The sequence below is a fragment of the Festucalex cinctus genome, chromosome 11 (genome assembly GCF_051991245.1).
Source record: "Festucalex cinctus isolate MCC-2025b chromosome 11, RoL_Fcin_1.0, whole genome shotgun sequence".
In the NCBI taxonomy this organism is placed as follows: Eukaryota; Metazoa; Chordata; class Actinopteri; order Syngnathiformes; family Syngnathidae; genus Festucalex; species Festucalex cinctus.
The window spans coordinates 20,697,665-20,713,643 of record NC_135421.1 but is presented as its reverse complement, the minus strand read 5'-3'; the positions used below and the strand labels follow the sequence as shown (position 1 = coordinate 20,713,643).

At 38.8% G+C, this 15,979-nt stretch overlaps 1 protein-coding gene across 3 annotated transcripts in view; it reads right to left on the bottom strand.

Annotated features, from left to right (window-relative positions):
* Positions 1–15,979, bottom strand: part of LOC144030672 (partitioning defective 3 homolog B-like) — a 181,146-nt gene that overhangs the window by 125,199 nt on the left and 39,968 nt on the right. For 2 of the 3 annotated variants that reach the window (XM_077537155.1, XM_077537157.1), the window contains exons 1-2: positions 9,049–9,308; positions 6,534–6,742 (exon numbers count right to left, since the gene is read on the bottom strand). In XM_077537155.1, coding sequence (XP_077393281.1) covers positions 6,534–6,650 — 117 coding nt within the window. In that variant the 5' untranslated portion in view covers positions 6,651–6,742; positions 9,049–9,308. Of the gene's footprint in view, positions 1–6,533; positions 6,743–9,048; positions 9,309–15,979 lie in introns of those variants that run through there. The other variant, XM_077537156.1, reaches the window with a different exon arrangement.

Below are 15,979 nucleotides of genomic sequence, written 5' to 3'. Positions count from 1 at the left end.
AATGTTAAATACGAGTTTAACCATCACGTGACCTCTTTGGCAAAGTGTGTCTGTAAAAATCAAGAAAAGGGAACAATGAGTATGGGGTCGGAAAATGACACTGGAACCATTACTCACCGTTGCTCACCAGACAATCTGATCATTCCGCAACCTAGCCAGCCACATGGTGAGTCGTCTTTCAGTTTTAGTTCAAACTTTACTACTAAATAAAGCAAGATAAATATAAATATAAAAATAGATGTATTGTTAGGGTGAAAAAACATGCATGTAAATAGGGAAGTAAAGCTTGAGCAACAGAGTATTCCTGGATGCATCTTCTTCTTCCTGCACCAGTCAAAAGGCACCGCATGTGCTGACCATTAATTATTTCAATCCTACATAGGCCCCTTTACATGTATATGACCCTTATCCATTAAGAAGAAGAAGAACAACAATAAAAGCACACAAAAAAGCAAAGCAAATTTTAGCTCACAAATGATTTAGCAGTTTATTTCTAAATTGAACACATTAAGTGGAATCTAATGTTTAAAACACCTGTATAAATATTAACAATTATATGTGCAGTTATACATTCAGGCCAGTGAAACTAGGCAACGCCTAAGCAAAAGCTAAGCCAGATTATGACTTGTATTATTGATGAATGAATTATGACCTCCTGGTTGCTGGACAAAGCACTTAACCAACTGTGTCACCGAGCAGCTTCAGCATTCCCACAATTAAATGTAAGGTTTTAAAAATGTACGAGAATATAATAGCCTCTAATAGTACACAACCACCATCTTATCTGCTGGATGAAGGTAATTAAGAAGTGCGCCAACAAGCACTGAACTTCCTGGCAACTCCCCAGAAAAACAAACTCTCCCTCCCCCCTGCACCTTCCAGCCAATCTTTCAACATCAGGCATAAACTCTTCACATTCATCATTTCTGCCGTTTCAAAATCTGAATTAATTTACTTTACACAGTGTACTGTATATTACGCCAATATTTGGTATACTGCAACTTTTAGTTATTCCACCACTTTTGTCACTTTGTCCAGCATTCCATTTTTTTTTTAAAGTCTTGTTGTCATGACGAACATGTCCATCCATCCATATATCCATCCATTTTCTTAGCCACTCTTCCGCCAATGCATTGAAATGTCCAAAAGCAAAGTTGCCTTTACAGTTCACAGGAAGCAAGTGGGGGTGGGGAGCATTTTAGATGTAGCAAAAAAATACTCTGAAGTATGATGAATCACAGAAGCCGATGTCGTGGAAATAGAAAAACAACTAGCAAGCTGTCTTGTCAACTCTTTACAAAAAAAATGTGATTTGCATAGCACCAAGAGGGATTAAAGGATGGACAGCGCATCCACACAATAACAAACATACAACAACACCCATCCAACAACAGAGATGAAGAAATAAACTAAAGATTATAATACAGCAGGAACATTAGAGAAAATATGAAGGAAAAAAAGAGCGGGGTGAAAATGGTGAAACCTCAACAAGGTTTGGACCACTTAAAAAAGGGGAAATATAGTCTTAAATATTCAAAGAGTCTTAGACTTCGCAAATGTTAAACAGTGGAGGCAAAAATCTCTGCAAAAATGCTGCCAACACACTGTGCACGTGCTTAACAAGGCATTACATTCACCAAGACGGGAAAAACTACACCCTGAGATTTAATCAATACAAGAGACAGCGACGTCATTAATAACAGCTGCAGGAAAACAAACCTGGATAACTCTTGGGAACATTTACAGTGTAGCTAAATTGTGACTGCTGTGGCGGAAAGCCACCAAGAATTAAGGATGTGCTCTCATTTGTTTAAAACACAAAAAAATGTAACATCATCAGAGTCTAAACTGATCAAGATTAATAATATACTTGACTAAGTGCAATTTCTGGAGAAATTGCGTGGGAATGCTGAAAGCTGAATGCTAATAGCTGAATGCTAAGATTTGAATGCATGTGGAATGCTTATGAAGTAAATTGAGAGATAAATTATGACCTACTGGTTACTGGACAAAGCACTTAACCAACTGTGTCACCGAGCAGTGTAAGACACCTGGTAATGATGGTAAGTTATATGTATGGAAGTTGGCATGGAAAGTGATACTTGGAAAAAGTTCAATGTCTGTCCCATTGAAAATGAATGGGGAAAAGTTGATATTAAATGTTAAATTGTGCAAATAATATAAGTAATGTGGAATCCGACGATATATACCGCGGGAGGTGTGAATTTTTGAAGCTAGCTGATATTTGAACAGTGTAAATTGGAGGTATTATGTGGGAGTTGTTACGTGGCAAAAAAGTGTGGAGGATAAAAATCACAATAACGTGGGAATGCTTCAGCATTCCCACAATTAAATGTAAGGTTTTAAAAATGTACAAGAATATAAATTTATGGCTGCGTCATAAATTTTTAAAAACATCTCCAAGTAAAACCGGGTTCAGAAGCACCGGAAATTGAAGCCAGCAGGAAATATTATTGAAGTATTACACAAGAGTGTCGTGCTGCTTTTACTTTCATCAGTTGTCAATTATGGCACGGGCACATCAAGTTCAAGCTGGACCAGTAACGGCACTTTCATTGCAAAGCTGCGCTTGTGACGGCAACCCAGGGTCTAATACATGACATTCCGCATCTCATGTTGTTTTAGTGCTGATTTGATGTTTATGTGAACACAAATGATATTTAGACAAGTGGTGTTACACTGGTGATGGGTTGTGTTAGTGGTTCGCTCATTTGGCTCGGCTGCCTGAGCCTCTGGCCATGAAATTTCTTTCGCTTAAAGTTGCCACACTGAAAATTACACTGTTGAGGGAGTCAGGGAGAAAAACTGTTTTTAACTTATTCACTCACTCATTCACTGAAGCAACCCCCTTCGCTCTCGGCTCTTTTACTGGATTTTGACTGATTTTGCAAGGCCCACATAATATTGTGTTCTATTACTATAAAAACATGGAACCAACCAAAAGAAAGATTAGAGTCTCTTCTTTCATCAGGAAAAAAAAAGTACATTTCTATCTGTTTCCGTTTTGCAGCAATTAGCATTAGAAAATAGCTAAGTTTCATCATGATTCACAAATCTGCTTAGAATTGTGGGGAAACAACTTGATTTCATCATGGCCCTGGTTGATCTCTTATACTCTGCTGCCACCTACTGGCCGTTTTTATAATTACTATCCTTTTTTTCACCCTTTCTCTGCAATTGAGAGGCTGCATCAAAGCCTTCTGTTTGCTCTAGCATAAAAATTTTTTATTAAAAACCGTATAAATACGTCTTTGGGACACAACATTTCAAATAGAACGTATTTATATGTTTTTGGGAGCAAATGAGTTAAGTTCAAACACCAACACATGTAAAGTTTTACCAACATTTTGTCAAAATGGGAAATGATAGCCAGAAGACATTTTGATAACTGTAGAAATCTTGGTTCTATTAATCTTGTTTAGCGCCATTGTTGGTTTTATTTTGGTAGGTTTCTACTTCCTGTTTGTGTTCCATTTCCCACGAGCTTGACAAGACTCTCATCCAGTACTGTACTGAGAAGCTTTCTAACAAAACAGGAGTTCAGAAGGTTTCATAAATAATAAAAGTAGAAAAGTCTATTGATGGATAACTTGATTGTACCAAATATTCAAATTAAGTGAAATACCCATCCATATTAGAGACCTAAAAATAAGTGGGCTTATCATCTCCAATAAGACACGGCACACTGTTATCTTACCAAGTAGTACTTAAGTAGGAATCAAGAGTTCACACGGGGGGAGGCAAGCATTGAGGCTATGTAGAAAATGAAGCCTGCGCTATAGTGAAAGAGAAAGGATGATAAATAAGACGATGGGGCAAAACACATGGGAGCACTGGGCATGGGGAGTTGATATATGAAGAGATGAAAAGAGATGAAGAGGCGGAAAGAGTAATGGGGAAGAGAAAGAACAACACACAACATCGACATCTCACTATCGAGCCCCGACTGAGGCCACATACTGTACGTCTGGTGTGTTGTTTAAATAACAGCCGGTATTCGCGAGGTCACTGAGAAGATCTGGTTGTCTGATGGGAGGAGCAGGATCGCTGCCCTGAGAGTAACACTGGGAATCGACAACAGTCATAAAGGAGTCACAGGAGAGAGACTTTTGCATTTTACACCAACTCGCAATCTTAAGAGGAAATGAGTCATGCAGCCTCCTGTCTGGTGCATCGCAATTCAGATCAGATATGCGCTTAATTTTTCATGCTGCAATTATGAAGAGCTGGTCCTCTGTGGCTTTTGCAAAGAATTTCCGACGTGGAAATCATTGGGTTCTTTTACGGTATTAAATATGACAAAGATTTTAATAATTGTATGGCTTCGGGAGGTTGGGGATTCTGAAAGTAATGTTGCACCATAAAAAAAAAGCTATTTTCATAAGCATTTCTGTGGTTTATAAAAATCTGTATTATAAAAATGACAATAAACATAATGGCTGACATGTAATTTCAGCCAACTGGACCTCTTGTTGGAGTGTTTGAAGTCAATAAACATCCATCCATCTTCGATTGAATTTGAAGTCGCTTAAGGCCAATGCCAAATGTCTTGTACTGTATATGCTTGTTAGGAATTTATTTGCAATTGTTTTGTTTCGGGAAAAAAAGGGCTATTTACATTTACTTAGTCATAAACTTATTCATGTCTTGTTCAAGTGTGAGGTTCCTAAACATGTCCAACTTCCATGTTGGCATTTCTCTCCTTCATAATTGACGTGACAAGTGGAAATTCCACCCTAAACTTAGTCTTCTACTTGAGTTTGTGCTGATCTCGATTCCAAAGCGATACAATGTCGCCATTAGGGCCGTGCAACTAATCGAAATTTTATTACAATTTCAATTACTACTCTCCACAATTACCAAATCAGTATAATCGTAAACAAAAGATTATTAATACTAATTTTGAGTTGTTTGAATTTATATATTTGCACCTTTTTTAATTTTAAAATGACAATTTTAACTCATTTGCTCCCAAAAACGTATAACTGTTTTATTTTATATTTTTATTGTCCCAAAGACGTATTTATACGTTTTTTTGTTTGTTTTTATGCTAGAGCATACAGAAGGCTTTGATGCAGCCTCTCAACTGCAACGAACGGTTGCAGAAATGGTAGTTATTACACAAACGGCCACCAGGTGGCAAAGCAAAGGAGATCAACCAGGGCCATGTTGAAAAAAGCTCAATTACTTACAATTCTAAATAGATTTGTGAAAAATTAATAAGTTAATAATAAATCTTGTTTGGTTCAAAAGGAACTTACATAATTATAGTGTTTCAAATAATGTTATCTCTGAGTTATTTAGCCATTAAAGGGATACGTGACTCATTGAACCATTTTCGGCAGTGAAAAGTTGATATTTTGTCCAGAATGAATTTGATAACTACATTATTTTTCGTGTACAATTAACACCTTTAAAAAGTAATTTTTCTACTCGCTTTCGACTGATGATGACATCACCTGTGCTGAGGAACGACCAATCATGGCTCACCTGTGATTGGACGATGACTGGTCGTTACCTACTTCCTCATCACAGGTGATGTCATCATCAGTCACCAGCAAGAAGAAACATTACTTTTTAAAAGGTACTAATTGTACATAAAAAATAATGACGCTACCAAATTAATTATAGACAAAATATTAACTTTTTACTGCTGAAAATGGCTCATTGAGTCAAGTATCCCTTTAGCATCCCTTAAAGTGTATTCTAGTAATTGCTCACACAATATTATTTTGCTGCTGTACTTGTACAAGATGTCAACTGGAGACATATGAGCCAAGGAGAAACATCAGCTAAGTGACCTAACAGAGTCCATCCCATCTCCTACAGTACACACAACTGCGAGACACTTAAGTGACTCATTTATCTCTGCTGTCATAAGGAATCTTTTTGGATAAATTTCACCCCATTCACCAAAAGCATGTACAATTGCTCAACACTGTGTTATGGGTCAGTCATGCCATTCTACTGTGCTGTGTAGACCCACACAGTATTATTCACTCATTTATATTCAAACATGTTTACTTTTGCACACAAGCGTACTTTCACTTCAGTTTATATATGCAAATTTACGATGAATAGATTTTACATTGCAGCTTTAACATAATTATCTCGCGCGCTGGTCTAGCAAAGTCAGTCTTTCTGTTCGTCTTTTCAATCTAATTACAGCCCGCGAGATTTCATTGCTCTGACAAGTAAAAACAATAAGGTGAAGTAACACGTGCAACCAGATGCTGTAAACGGAAGCTAGTGTGGATGCTGCAGAGGAACTCGTGCCAATTACTTCAACAAATGAAGTTAGTGATTTATGGTCCTATACAAAAAGTATTACTTTATTTTCATTCCAGGCTTCAAAAGTTTACATTTGAACTATATTAGAGGTAATAAGTTATAAAAGGGGAGTTACTGGAATACATTTTTATTTGCATATAGTGGAAACTAGAGTGTTGCACTTCCCTGAGTACTTGTAATTTATTATTATTTATACTTGATTTACTTGTAGTTGACAATACCTGTTCCAGCAGTTTTCTGTATCTCTGGGTGGCTTGCTGGATGAGGTCCCTCACCGTCCATCCCTCTTTACAAGGCACCACCACACCCGTCTGCCCAAATGTCACCGTCACTTTCATTGTGGGACGCTTCCCCGAGGTCTTAGGCGATGGCAGGAGCTCGGCGTAGCAGTGGATAAAACTGCAAAGTAGTAGAACGGCACGCTGGAAGCCTGAAGGAAGCAAGCACGCAGCGAGTGGAAAAGTCAGTGAGTCGTGGTGTAAATGGAACCACAAATGCTGAGCAAAATGACTGGAGCTAATGCGAGAGGTTAGCACTAAAAAGTACAGCCGTTGCTATGTAAAATGGGAACTAAGAGTTTTAAAGCCACAGGTTAATGCTAAACGGCTTGAAATATACAGTGGATATAAATAAAAAGTTTGCACACCCCTGTTCAAATGACAGGTTTTAGTCATGTAAGCGAGAAAAAAAAAAAAAAAAAAAGACAATAAAGATAATGCTATATCATTTTAAAAAAAAAATTCAACCTATAAACTGTGCAGTAAGAAAAATGGTGCAATTTTTCAATATTTTGCTTTCACTTGCCAGCAAAAACTCGATATATAAGTGTTGCGTGGTGGCAGTGAACTCAACTCAACTCGCCTCACGTCACAACAAGCAGCGGTTGGAAGATAGTAAACAAATATTCAAAAAGAGGCTTCAAGCTGTTTACTGCCACTCCCAGTTTAACTTTACAGTCTAACCTTATAACAAGGACTAGTATTTAAAATGACATCAGTTTGTTTCAATATCTGCTAGCTTAATGGCAACACACAATGGGAAACGCCGTAGACAGACTACCAAATAGCATTTGTGTTGCAGTCATGACTAGGGCTGGGTATTGCCGCCAACCTCACGATACGATACGTATCACGATACAGGGGCCGCGATACGATACGTATCGCTATACATATGTGTTCCAATACTTGATCTTCATGGGGATACGTATCTCAATATGTTACATTAATTTTCTTGCATTTTATAGTAACAGTCATGTGTATGCCTAAAGGATATGTTTGTTAATGCTGACTGACAAAAAATATTTTTGATAGCAGCTCTTCTGGTTTACCACCAAAGCGGTGTGCCTGGTCTAAATTTGCAGCTTTCACAGACACACCGGGAACAATCATTAATAGGCACGAGCCGATATGAGCAAAATATCAACGTATTAAAATTACAGCTCTAAAATGTGCTTATTTGGAATATTTGGGGAAACAAAAACAGCATTTTTTTCACGTAACACATTCTACTTCATTTTTAAACAAAATATAGGAAAACTGGTACATTAAGACATGTGCAATGTAAAGTTTATAAGTAAATAAATATTAATATTCTTCCTCTGCTTTAATTTTTCTTAGCAAGACAGTGTCTCCAATCACTGGTGAGCTATTTTTGCATTAATTGGAGGCAATTAACTTCAAAGACGTTGCTGGTTTTTATTTTTTAGCTACAATGCAAGCTGCAACGGCAAACGTTAACTGCCTCTTTAAAGTTAACAAGCATTATCGATTCTGCCACCTGTGTATCAATACGTGTATTGTAATGAGGCCCGCAACGATATATTGCCGTATCGATTTTTTGAGCACACATTTTTTGAGTCATGACCCTTAAGGTGTGGATATTTTAACACAAATGGTGCAACACATGTAGCGATACTGTAATATAACACTAGTTATAGGCCTGTGTTCTTTATCCTCTGTGAAGAACTGCAGCACACTTGAATTGAAACAAAATCTGGTTTACTTTATTTATATTCTATTTAATCTGAAAACATTAACTGCAACATCAAACTGTTCATAATTCATTCCTTGTCTCAGGCAGACAAAAAGACAGTACATCACCATGTTTCACTCCAGGTATTGTGTTTTTTCGGTGCTGAACAGTGTTGTGTTTGCACCAAACGTATCTCTAGGAATTATGTCCAAAAAGTTCAACCTTGGATTCATCACCCAGTAAGATTTTTGTCCACAGGTGATTAGTTGAGTTTAAGTTCAGGTAATGTTTCGAAAGCTAAATGGGTGCCTTTGCTCAATAACGTGTAGGAAACTCTGCTCTACTGTTCTCCACTCTTAAATCTCCATTAGTTAATTTTTTAAACTTCTTAACATATCGATTGGTTGCAGACAATGCGTCTCATTTACTTTTGTGTACCGTTGTAATGATGTGCAGGTTTATTCGTGACGTAACATTTCACTTGTACAATACCGTCCAGTGTTCTGTGAAGTTGCCTTGGCAGAGGTTGGTATCATCTGCTGTCACTTAGCTAAATAACATTAGCTTGGTAACGCAACTGGAAACTAGCAGCGCCAACCTAACAAGTCAGCAAGCGGCATTCCGTTACCAGCACAACACGTATACGCGTAGCTGTTGCTCTCCCCGTCTAACTAGTCGAAGGAACGCGTGAGAAAGGTGGCGTTTCGCGTCATTTTCAAAAACTTTCCCATCCGATCCACTCCTGAGCTAGCTCACGTTAGCTACCTTCGCTGAACTTTGTTGGGAGGCGTGCAGTCGCTCAGGCATCATTCCACAAGTTTTGCCCCCACTCTCATGTTTCTTTTCTCCAGGCCCTCGCTGGTATCCACTTCATCGCCGACCGTCACTTGATGATTACAAGTACTTTTAATATCGGACTACCTGGAAATGACGTGCAATAGAGAGGTAAACACTTGGGGGGGAAGTTTTGGGGATTCCTTTCCAAGCGTCTGCTCCTGCTGGCCAGTTCCTGACCAGCGCTTCCACAGCCAGGTTGCTCGCTACTTTCTTAAAGTGACAGTACAGAAAAAGTGCCAGCCTCCAGATGAGACCTGGGGCCTATTTTCCTACTATAAAAAAAAGAAGCGCATCTTCGTTTTCGTGCCCGGGCAAGTCGAACAGTGTTTGGGAATTTGGCAGATTGTATTCCACCTTGTTGGGCGTTCTGGCAGACAGAACTGTTCCGGCACCGGCGCACCTGACAAAAGGTGACAGAGCGCTCTGTATAAAAATGGGTGCATCTTCATTTTGTGCATGGTAAATCTAGTTTAATGTGTCTCGAAAGGCCTTCCAATGTCTTCTATTGCACATCCTTGGTGCATATGGAAATTATGGACTGAAAGTGGACTACATTTTAGACTATCCAAAAGCAGGTCTAAATTTTGGTGAAGGCGGTGAGATTGGTGGGTTAATGATGCGCAGGCAGACAAATTATGAGCTTCGTGGATGAGTGTGGTGCATATCGTGTTTCATTCATAAATATGACAACAGTGTGGGACAATACTTTTGAATCATTGTAGAAATCAGTTTATTGAACAACATAATCATTATTATCCAGCCATCCATTTTCTTGACCACTTACTCCTCACAAGGGTCGCGGGGGGTGCAGGAGCCTATCTCAGCTGGCTTCTGGCAGTAGGCAGGGTACACCCTGAACTGGTCGCCAGCCAATCGTAGACCACACGGAGACAAACAACCACCCACACTCACAATCACACCTAGGGACAATTCTGTGTTCAATTAACTTGCCAAGCAAGACTTTGGAATGTGGGAGGAGACCGGAGTACCCAGAGAAGACCCACGTGGGCACGGGGAGAACATGCAAACTCCACCCAGGAAGGCCGAAGCCTGGACTCGAACCCGCATCCTCAATACTGTGAGGTGGATGTGTTAACCACTCATTCACCATGCCGCTTCAATCATTATTATCTTCGACATATTTTAAATACCATAAATAGTACACACGGTGGGTGGAAGTGCTCATCTGCAAAGGCCAACAAATCTGCAATGAGTGTTGTAGCATTAGCTAACAGTGTTAGCTTCTGTTATGGTACACTTGATTGGTGAACCCGGTGAAGTTTTTGATGATGTTTGTGCCGCCAAAGTAATGAGGCCTCTGCTAGTAACTGTGTCGTGCAAACCTTGCCAAACCCTTCTGAAATAATCCCCCATTAATCATCTCCTACTGTCGCCTCAAATATATTAAACAATAGACGCCAACCAAAATATTCTATTTCGCATAACATCATACACAATTTGACGGAACTTCAAAGATGAAACCCCTCCTTGAGAGGCGGACTCCGCCTTTGTAATTAGCAGTTCAAATGTATGCATGTGTACGTCTACTACTAATTGATTTGGACTAGGTTTAGTTTCTGGGTCATTGAATTTCATTGCTTCTAATGAACCACAGGGGAGAAGGCCTCTAATACACACATGCATAATTTACCTAATTCTTTTGGTTAAAATTAGAAAATTAGGAGTACGCTTGAATAATGATTTAAGCAATGAATATTTGGAAATATTTTTAATGAACTGAAGAAAGTTTCTCTGTGTGCGACGCTCTTTTTCATATTTCTTTTCATACATTATGATTAGTGTTGTTCCGATACCATTTTTTGGCTCCCAATACCAATACCGATACCCAACTTTGCAGTATCGGCCGATACCATACCGATACTGAAGTTTTTTTTTTTCCTCAACATGAAAAAGCTGTCCTGCCATTGGTTCAGAGCATTCAAGGGCCAATAGGATATCTTAGATCGGCATGCAGTGAACATGTCACATATCAGTGAATGTCACAAGATGTTTCATCCAAAATCCTATATTAGTGTTGGAATTAATGGTATCGGCATGTTACTTGTGAGAAGTCACCGATACCGATACCACTGTTTTAATGCAGTATCGGCACCTCTGCCGATATCAGTATCGGTATCGGAATAACACTAATTATGATGAGCATCAGTTTCAGTTACAAACCCTTATTTGACTCAAACTATGTTTTACATCATAAGCATCCTATAGAACATAACATATTTCTGACCTAGAATGCTTAATTTGTAATTAAAGAGAAAAAAATAAATCTATATTTCTATATTTATTTTTGAGTCGTCTTCAGCGACTTTGAATATCTTCTAACTGATCAGTTACACTTGAATTAATTTCGAGAACTCATGGAATAGTTGGCCAGAAATCTTCTTTGCCTTACTTTTTGTATGTTTCTTTTTTTTATATGTGGCATAATTCCATATGCATTCACACCCAGTGTAACTAAATGGTCAGTCTTACTCCCTTCCTTGCCATTGCCTCTCCACATGAAAAAGTCCTATTGTCAGCGGTATCGAGCAAATGTGCATGCTCCCTGCTGGTGGGCCTGATCCATCAAGACCTTGACAAATAAATCAGTGTGTCTGGAAGAACATGCTAGGCGCAGTGGGAGGGCGGAAAATTGACCGATGCAGGCTGTACACATGGATGGTAAAATCACAGACTTTGACTGCAGATGGTTGTTAAACTAGCCATCCATTTCATATAGCGCCTGGCCTCATTAAGGACGCGCGTGAGATGGAGCTTTTCCCATCTGAATTTGGGTGTCAGGACTCGTCGCCAGATGATCACAGGACATGTATAGACAAACAACTATTCAGAATCGCATTCACACCAATGGGACAATCCAGTCGTCAATTAAGCTAGCATGTGTGCATGTTTTGGGGAGAACAAGACATGTATTAATTTCCTGCTACTGCTAAAGGAATTAATTGGCAAGTGCAACAAAGTACAAACCATATATACAGTGTATTAAGTTAAAAACATGACTGAATTAAAACAAACTGTCCCTTGTGTGCTAACATATGACAGGTCCCTGAAAGATTTTTCCAAAAGCCTGCAGACGGGTGTGATGTTGAGCGGGGCCATGTGTCGGTCACAGAAATAGACAGATCGATACCATCTCAGCGGGGAGATTTGATCAGTCACACTCCAGAATCGCCAGTGACACATACGCACCAACTGGTATTAATATTTTTTGGACTCCCATGCTAATTGAAGCACCGAAAATACAGTGGTGCTTATTGTAAAAAAAAATTAAAAAAAATAAAAAATACATAATAACATCAAGTGAACATCAGTCAAACATTAATATTTTACCTATAGTAAATTTTATATTTTCATTATTTTTCATGTACAATTAGTACCTTTAAAAACACATTTTGCAACTTGCTGTCGACTGAAAATGACATCACAAGGGCTCAGGTAACCTATCACAGCTCAGCTTGTGAATGTCACATGACCAAACCTAGAAAACAGGTTGCCTGAGCCCTTGTGATGTCATTTTCAGTCGACAGCAAGTTGCAAAATGTGTTGTTTTTTTAAGTACTATTTGTACCTGAAAAATAATGAAAGTATCAAATTAATTATAGACAAAATATTAACTTTTTATTGCTATAATGGGCTAAATAAGTGAAGTATCCCTTTAAATATAATATAAAGAACTGAAAAGTTTGTGTATCATGCTTATTTTCATTTAGGCTCCTCCAGGGAGCAGTACTGCATATGTCTATTTGTCAGTAAACTGCTATTTTTATTTTATTGCAGAGGATAAATAATATACGCCCGTGTGTTCTGTTAAATTGTCTGTCTATATGCATTGCTGCCCTTTGCGTTCGTTCAAATATCGCTTGCTTGAAACTTACAAAACTGCCACATGGATGCTATTCGTACAATCGTCATTAGCATTAAGCTAGCAGACGTCAAGGTAAAGTTATTTGGCTGTGCTCATTAAACAGACGTGTACTCCTCTGTTTTGTTTTGCACTTTTTGTTTGCGTTTCCCCATTATGTGTGACCATTAAGCTAGCATGCTTTGAAGCAACGTTTTGTCGTTTTAATAAATACTAGTCCTTGTTTTAAGGTTAGTTCGATGTAAACGTCAACTGGGAGTGGCATTAAACAGCTTGATGCTTCTCCTGTGAAGAATTATTATTTTAGTAACTATGTTCTTGTGTGGTAATTAATTGGCATGAAGTGGGATGCATCCACACCAACAAATAATAGTTCCAGATGAACTTTAGCACACTTCATATCACCTTTTAGCAAGCAATCGACAAAAGTAATAGCAGAACTTCTTTGTTACAAACACCATTAAAGTTATTTTTCGAAGGGAAGAAAAGCACATGGAAGTATCAGGCTGTTATTAATTAACAGGTGTTATCTGAATGAAATACAAAACACCTTTGAAGGAGCAGATGCACACACTTGTGAACCTAAGCAAAGAGTTTTTTGTTTTTTTTGTCTCTGTCTCTCGTTCACACCTCCAGCTAATGGCTCAATTAACACACTGTCATATCAGAAAATGTGAATAAATGCACCTGACGCCGCGGAAAGTGAAGTGAAAGAAAATAATTGATATTATTCACGGAGTAGTGCTTTGAAAGCTAATTATATGTGTATAACAGGCAGGGCTAATTCATCTGAAGGCTCGAGAAACTTCATAGAAATATTCCATCATTTCAGGGATGAGTGCTGCATTCACCTGCGACACCTGCTTTTGTGATGAAGAAAAAAAGCCTCCATATGCGCACCTGCGTGAACCAGACCGTTTATCAATTTATGCGCTTATTATTTTTACATCCAAGCTAAACTCGACTCATTTAATCGGAAAGTGAGAAAAAGACTTCATAAATTGTAGACTACAGTACTGGCTTGAGTTTGATTCGTTCTGCTACCACACCTGTCCCGCTCAAAACACTTCAATCATCTTTCCCATCTGTTACAGCCTGCCCTCCCAAAAATATAAAAATGTTTTCAATGTTTGTTTGTTTTTTAACAAAATAAGAATAACTATAAAATTGTGATTTATTTAACAAAAAAAAACAAAAAAAAAGACAATCAAATGGCATGTAAAGAAACAGTCCACAACACAATGCTATTTGTTAGCCCATCGACAACGTTGTGTTTGCAATGAGTTAATAGACTTTTAAGGTGAAGTGTTGTTTTAAATTGTAATGATTTATGTTTAGTTTGACAGTAATGTAAACCGGGAGTGGCAATAAACAGCTTAAAGCCTATTTGTCAGGGTATGTGGTGGATGGACCCAATGGCGGAGAAACAAGGCAGGGAGACAGATAGAAAGGGAAACGTGCGGAACATTATTTACAACCAAGATGGTGATGGACATGTCGGGACGGGACCTGAGCAGACTGGTTAAGACGTGGACAGACTTGGCAGAACGTGGACAGACTTGGCAGAACAGACTTGGCAGGACGTGGACAGATTTGGCAGGACGTGGACAGACTTGGCAAGACAGACTGGCCATGATAGGACGACTTGGCTAGAGGTGGGGACACTTGAGTTGACGTGGGGACACTTGACCAGACGTGGAGACACTTGACCAGGCGTTGAGAAACTTGACCAGACGTTGACACTACTAACATGGCTTAGCACACCTCAACTGGAAAGGACAAGACAAGACAAGCCAAGACAAGACAATGTTCCCACAACGCATGAACAAACACCACTCACTAAATACATCACTAACGAGACACTAATAAGAAACATCTGGGAAACACAGCAGGCAGAGGGCACATACGGGGAGGGGAGACACACAGGTGGACGAGGTTAACTATGACGAGTCTAGGGGAGACAAAACTGGACAAAAAGCCAACACCCAAAACTAAAACAAAGCCCAACCCCCCAAAACCGAAACATGACACTATTTTGTAAAGAATTGTTCTTCTGTCACTTGTTGTGAAGTGATTTGAATTCACTTTCACCGTACTGAACTCTCAAAGTTTTGCTTGCAGTCAAAACAAAAATTGTCTGAATGACGACTCGTATCATGGATTTTGGTATTCCAGGTTCCACTGCATGGCAAATGTGGCTGAAGCTGAAATCCAACTATTAAATATGAACATGTTCTCCACCCAAACAGTGATTTAAAAAAATCTAAACAAACATCTCTACATTGATTTCAATGTATTCATGCAGTTCATAATCACAACATTATTATGCAATAAGTCATTATAATACATTATGCAGCCCATCATGTCTGGGGTATTATGTAAGGAAAACAATCAGGCTTGGGTTGATTCAAAGCCTGAAGCAAGGATGGTGTTAAAACCAAGAATATGATTTCTCTATAGACATTTTGATGTTCTCTTTAGCATCAACATAAATGAAACCTGATGCCACAACACTGTACATCAGGCGTGGCAAACTGCGGTCCTCGAGGGCCGGAGTCCTACAGGTTTTATAGATTTCCCTACTCGAAGTGCAGCTGATTCCAATCAACAGGCTCGTTAGCAGGCTTCTGCAGAGCTTGCTGATGAGCTGATCATGAATCAGCTGCGTTGAAGAAGGGAAATATCCAAAACCTGCAGGACTGCGGCCCTCGAGGACCGGATCTCGCCACCCCCGCTGTACATGTTGTAATGATGAATATTATTTGTATCCAGCAACGGACTTCTTGTTTTGTTTTGGTGCGATTTCACTGCAAGTTACATTTGGCCCAGTGAAAAAAATGTAAACAACATCTTTGCACTGTTTTTTTTTTTTTTAATCCATTAGTGAAGTTTGTTTTGTTGCTTCTCTTCTGTCCCGGCTGTTTGCTTGTGTTACAGTTACACGATCATATGACACTGCTGTGTAAAATGTATTTGTCT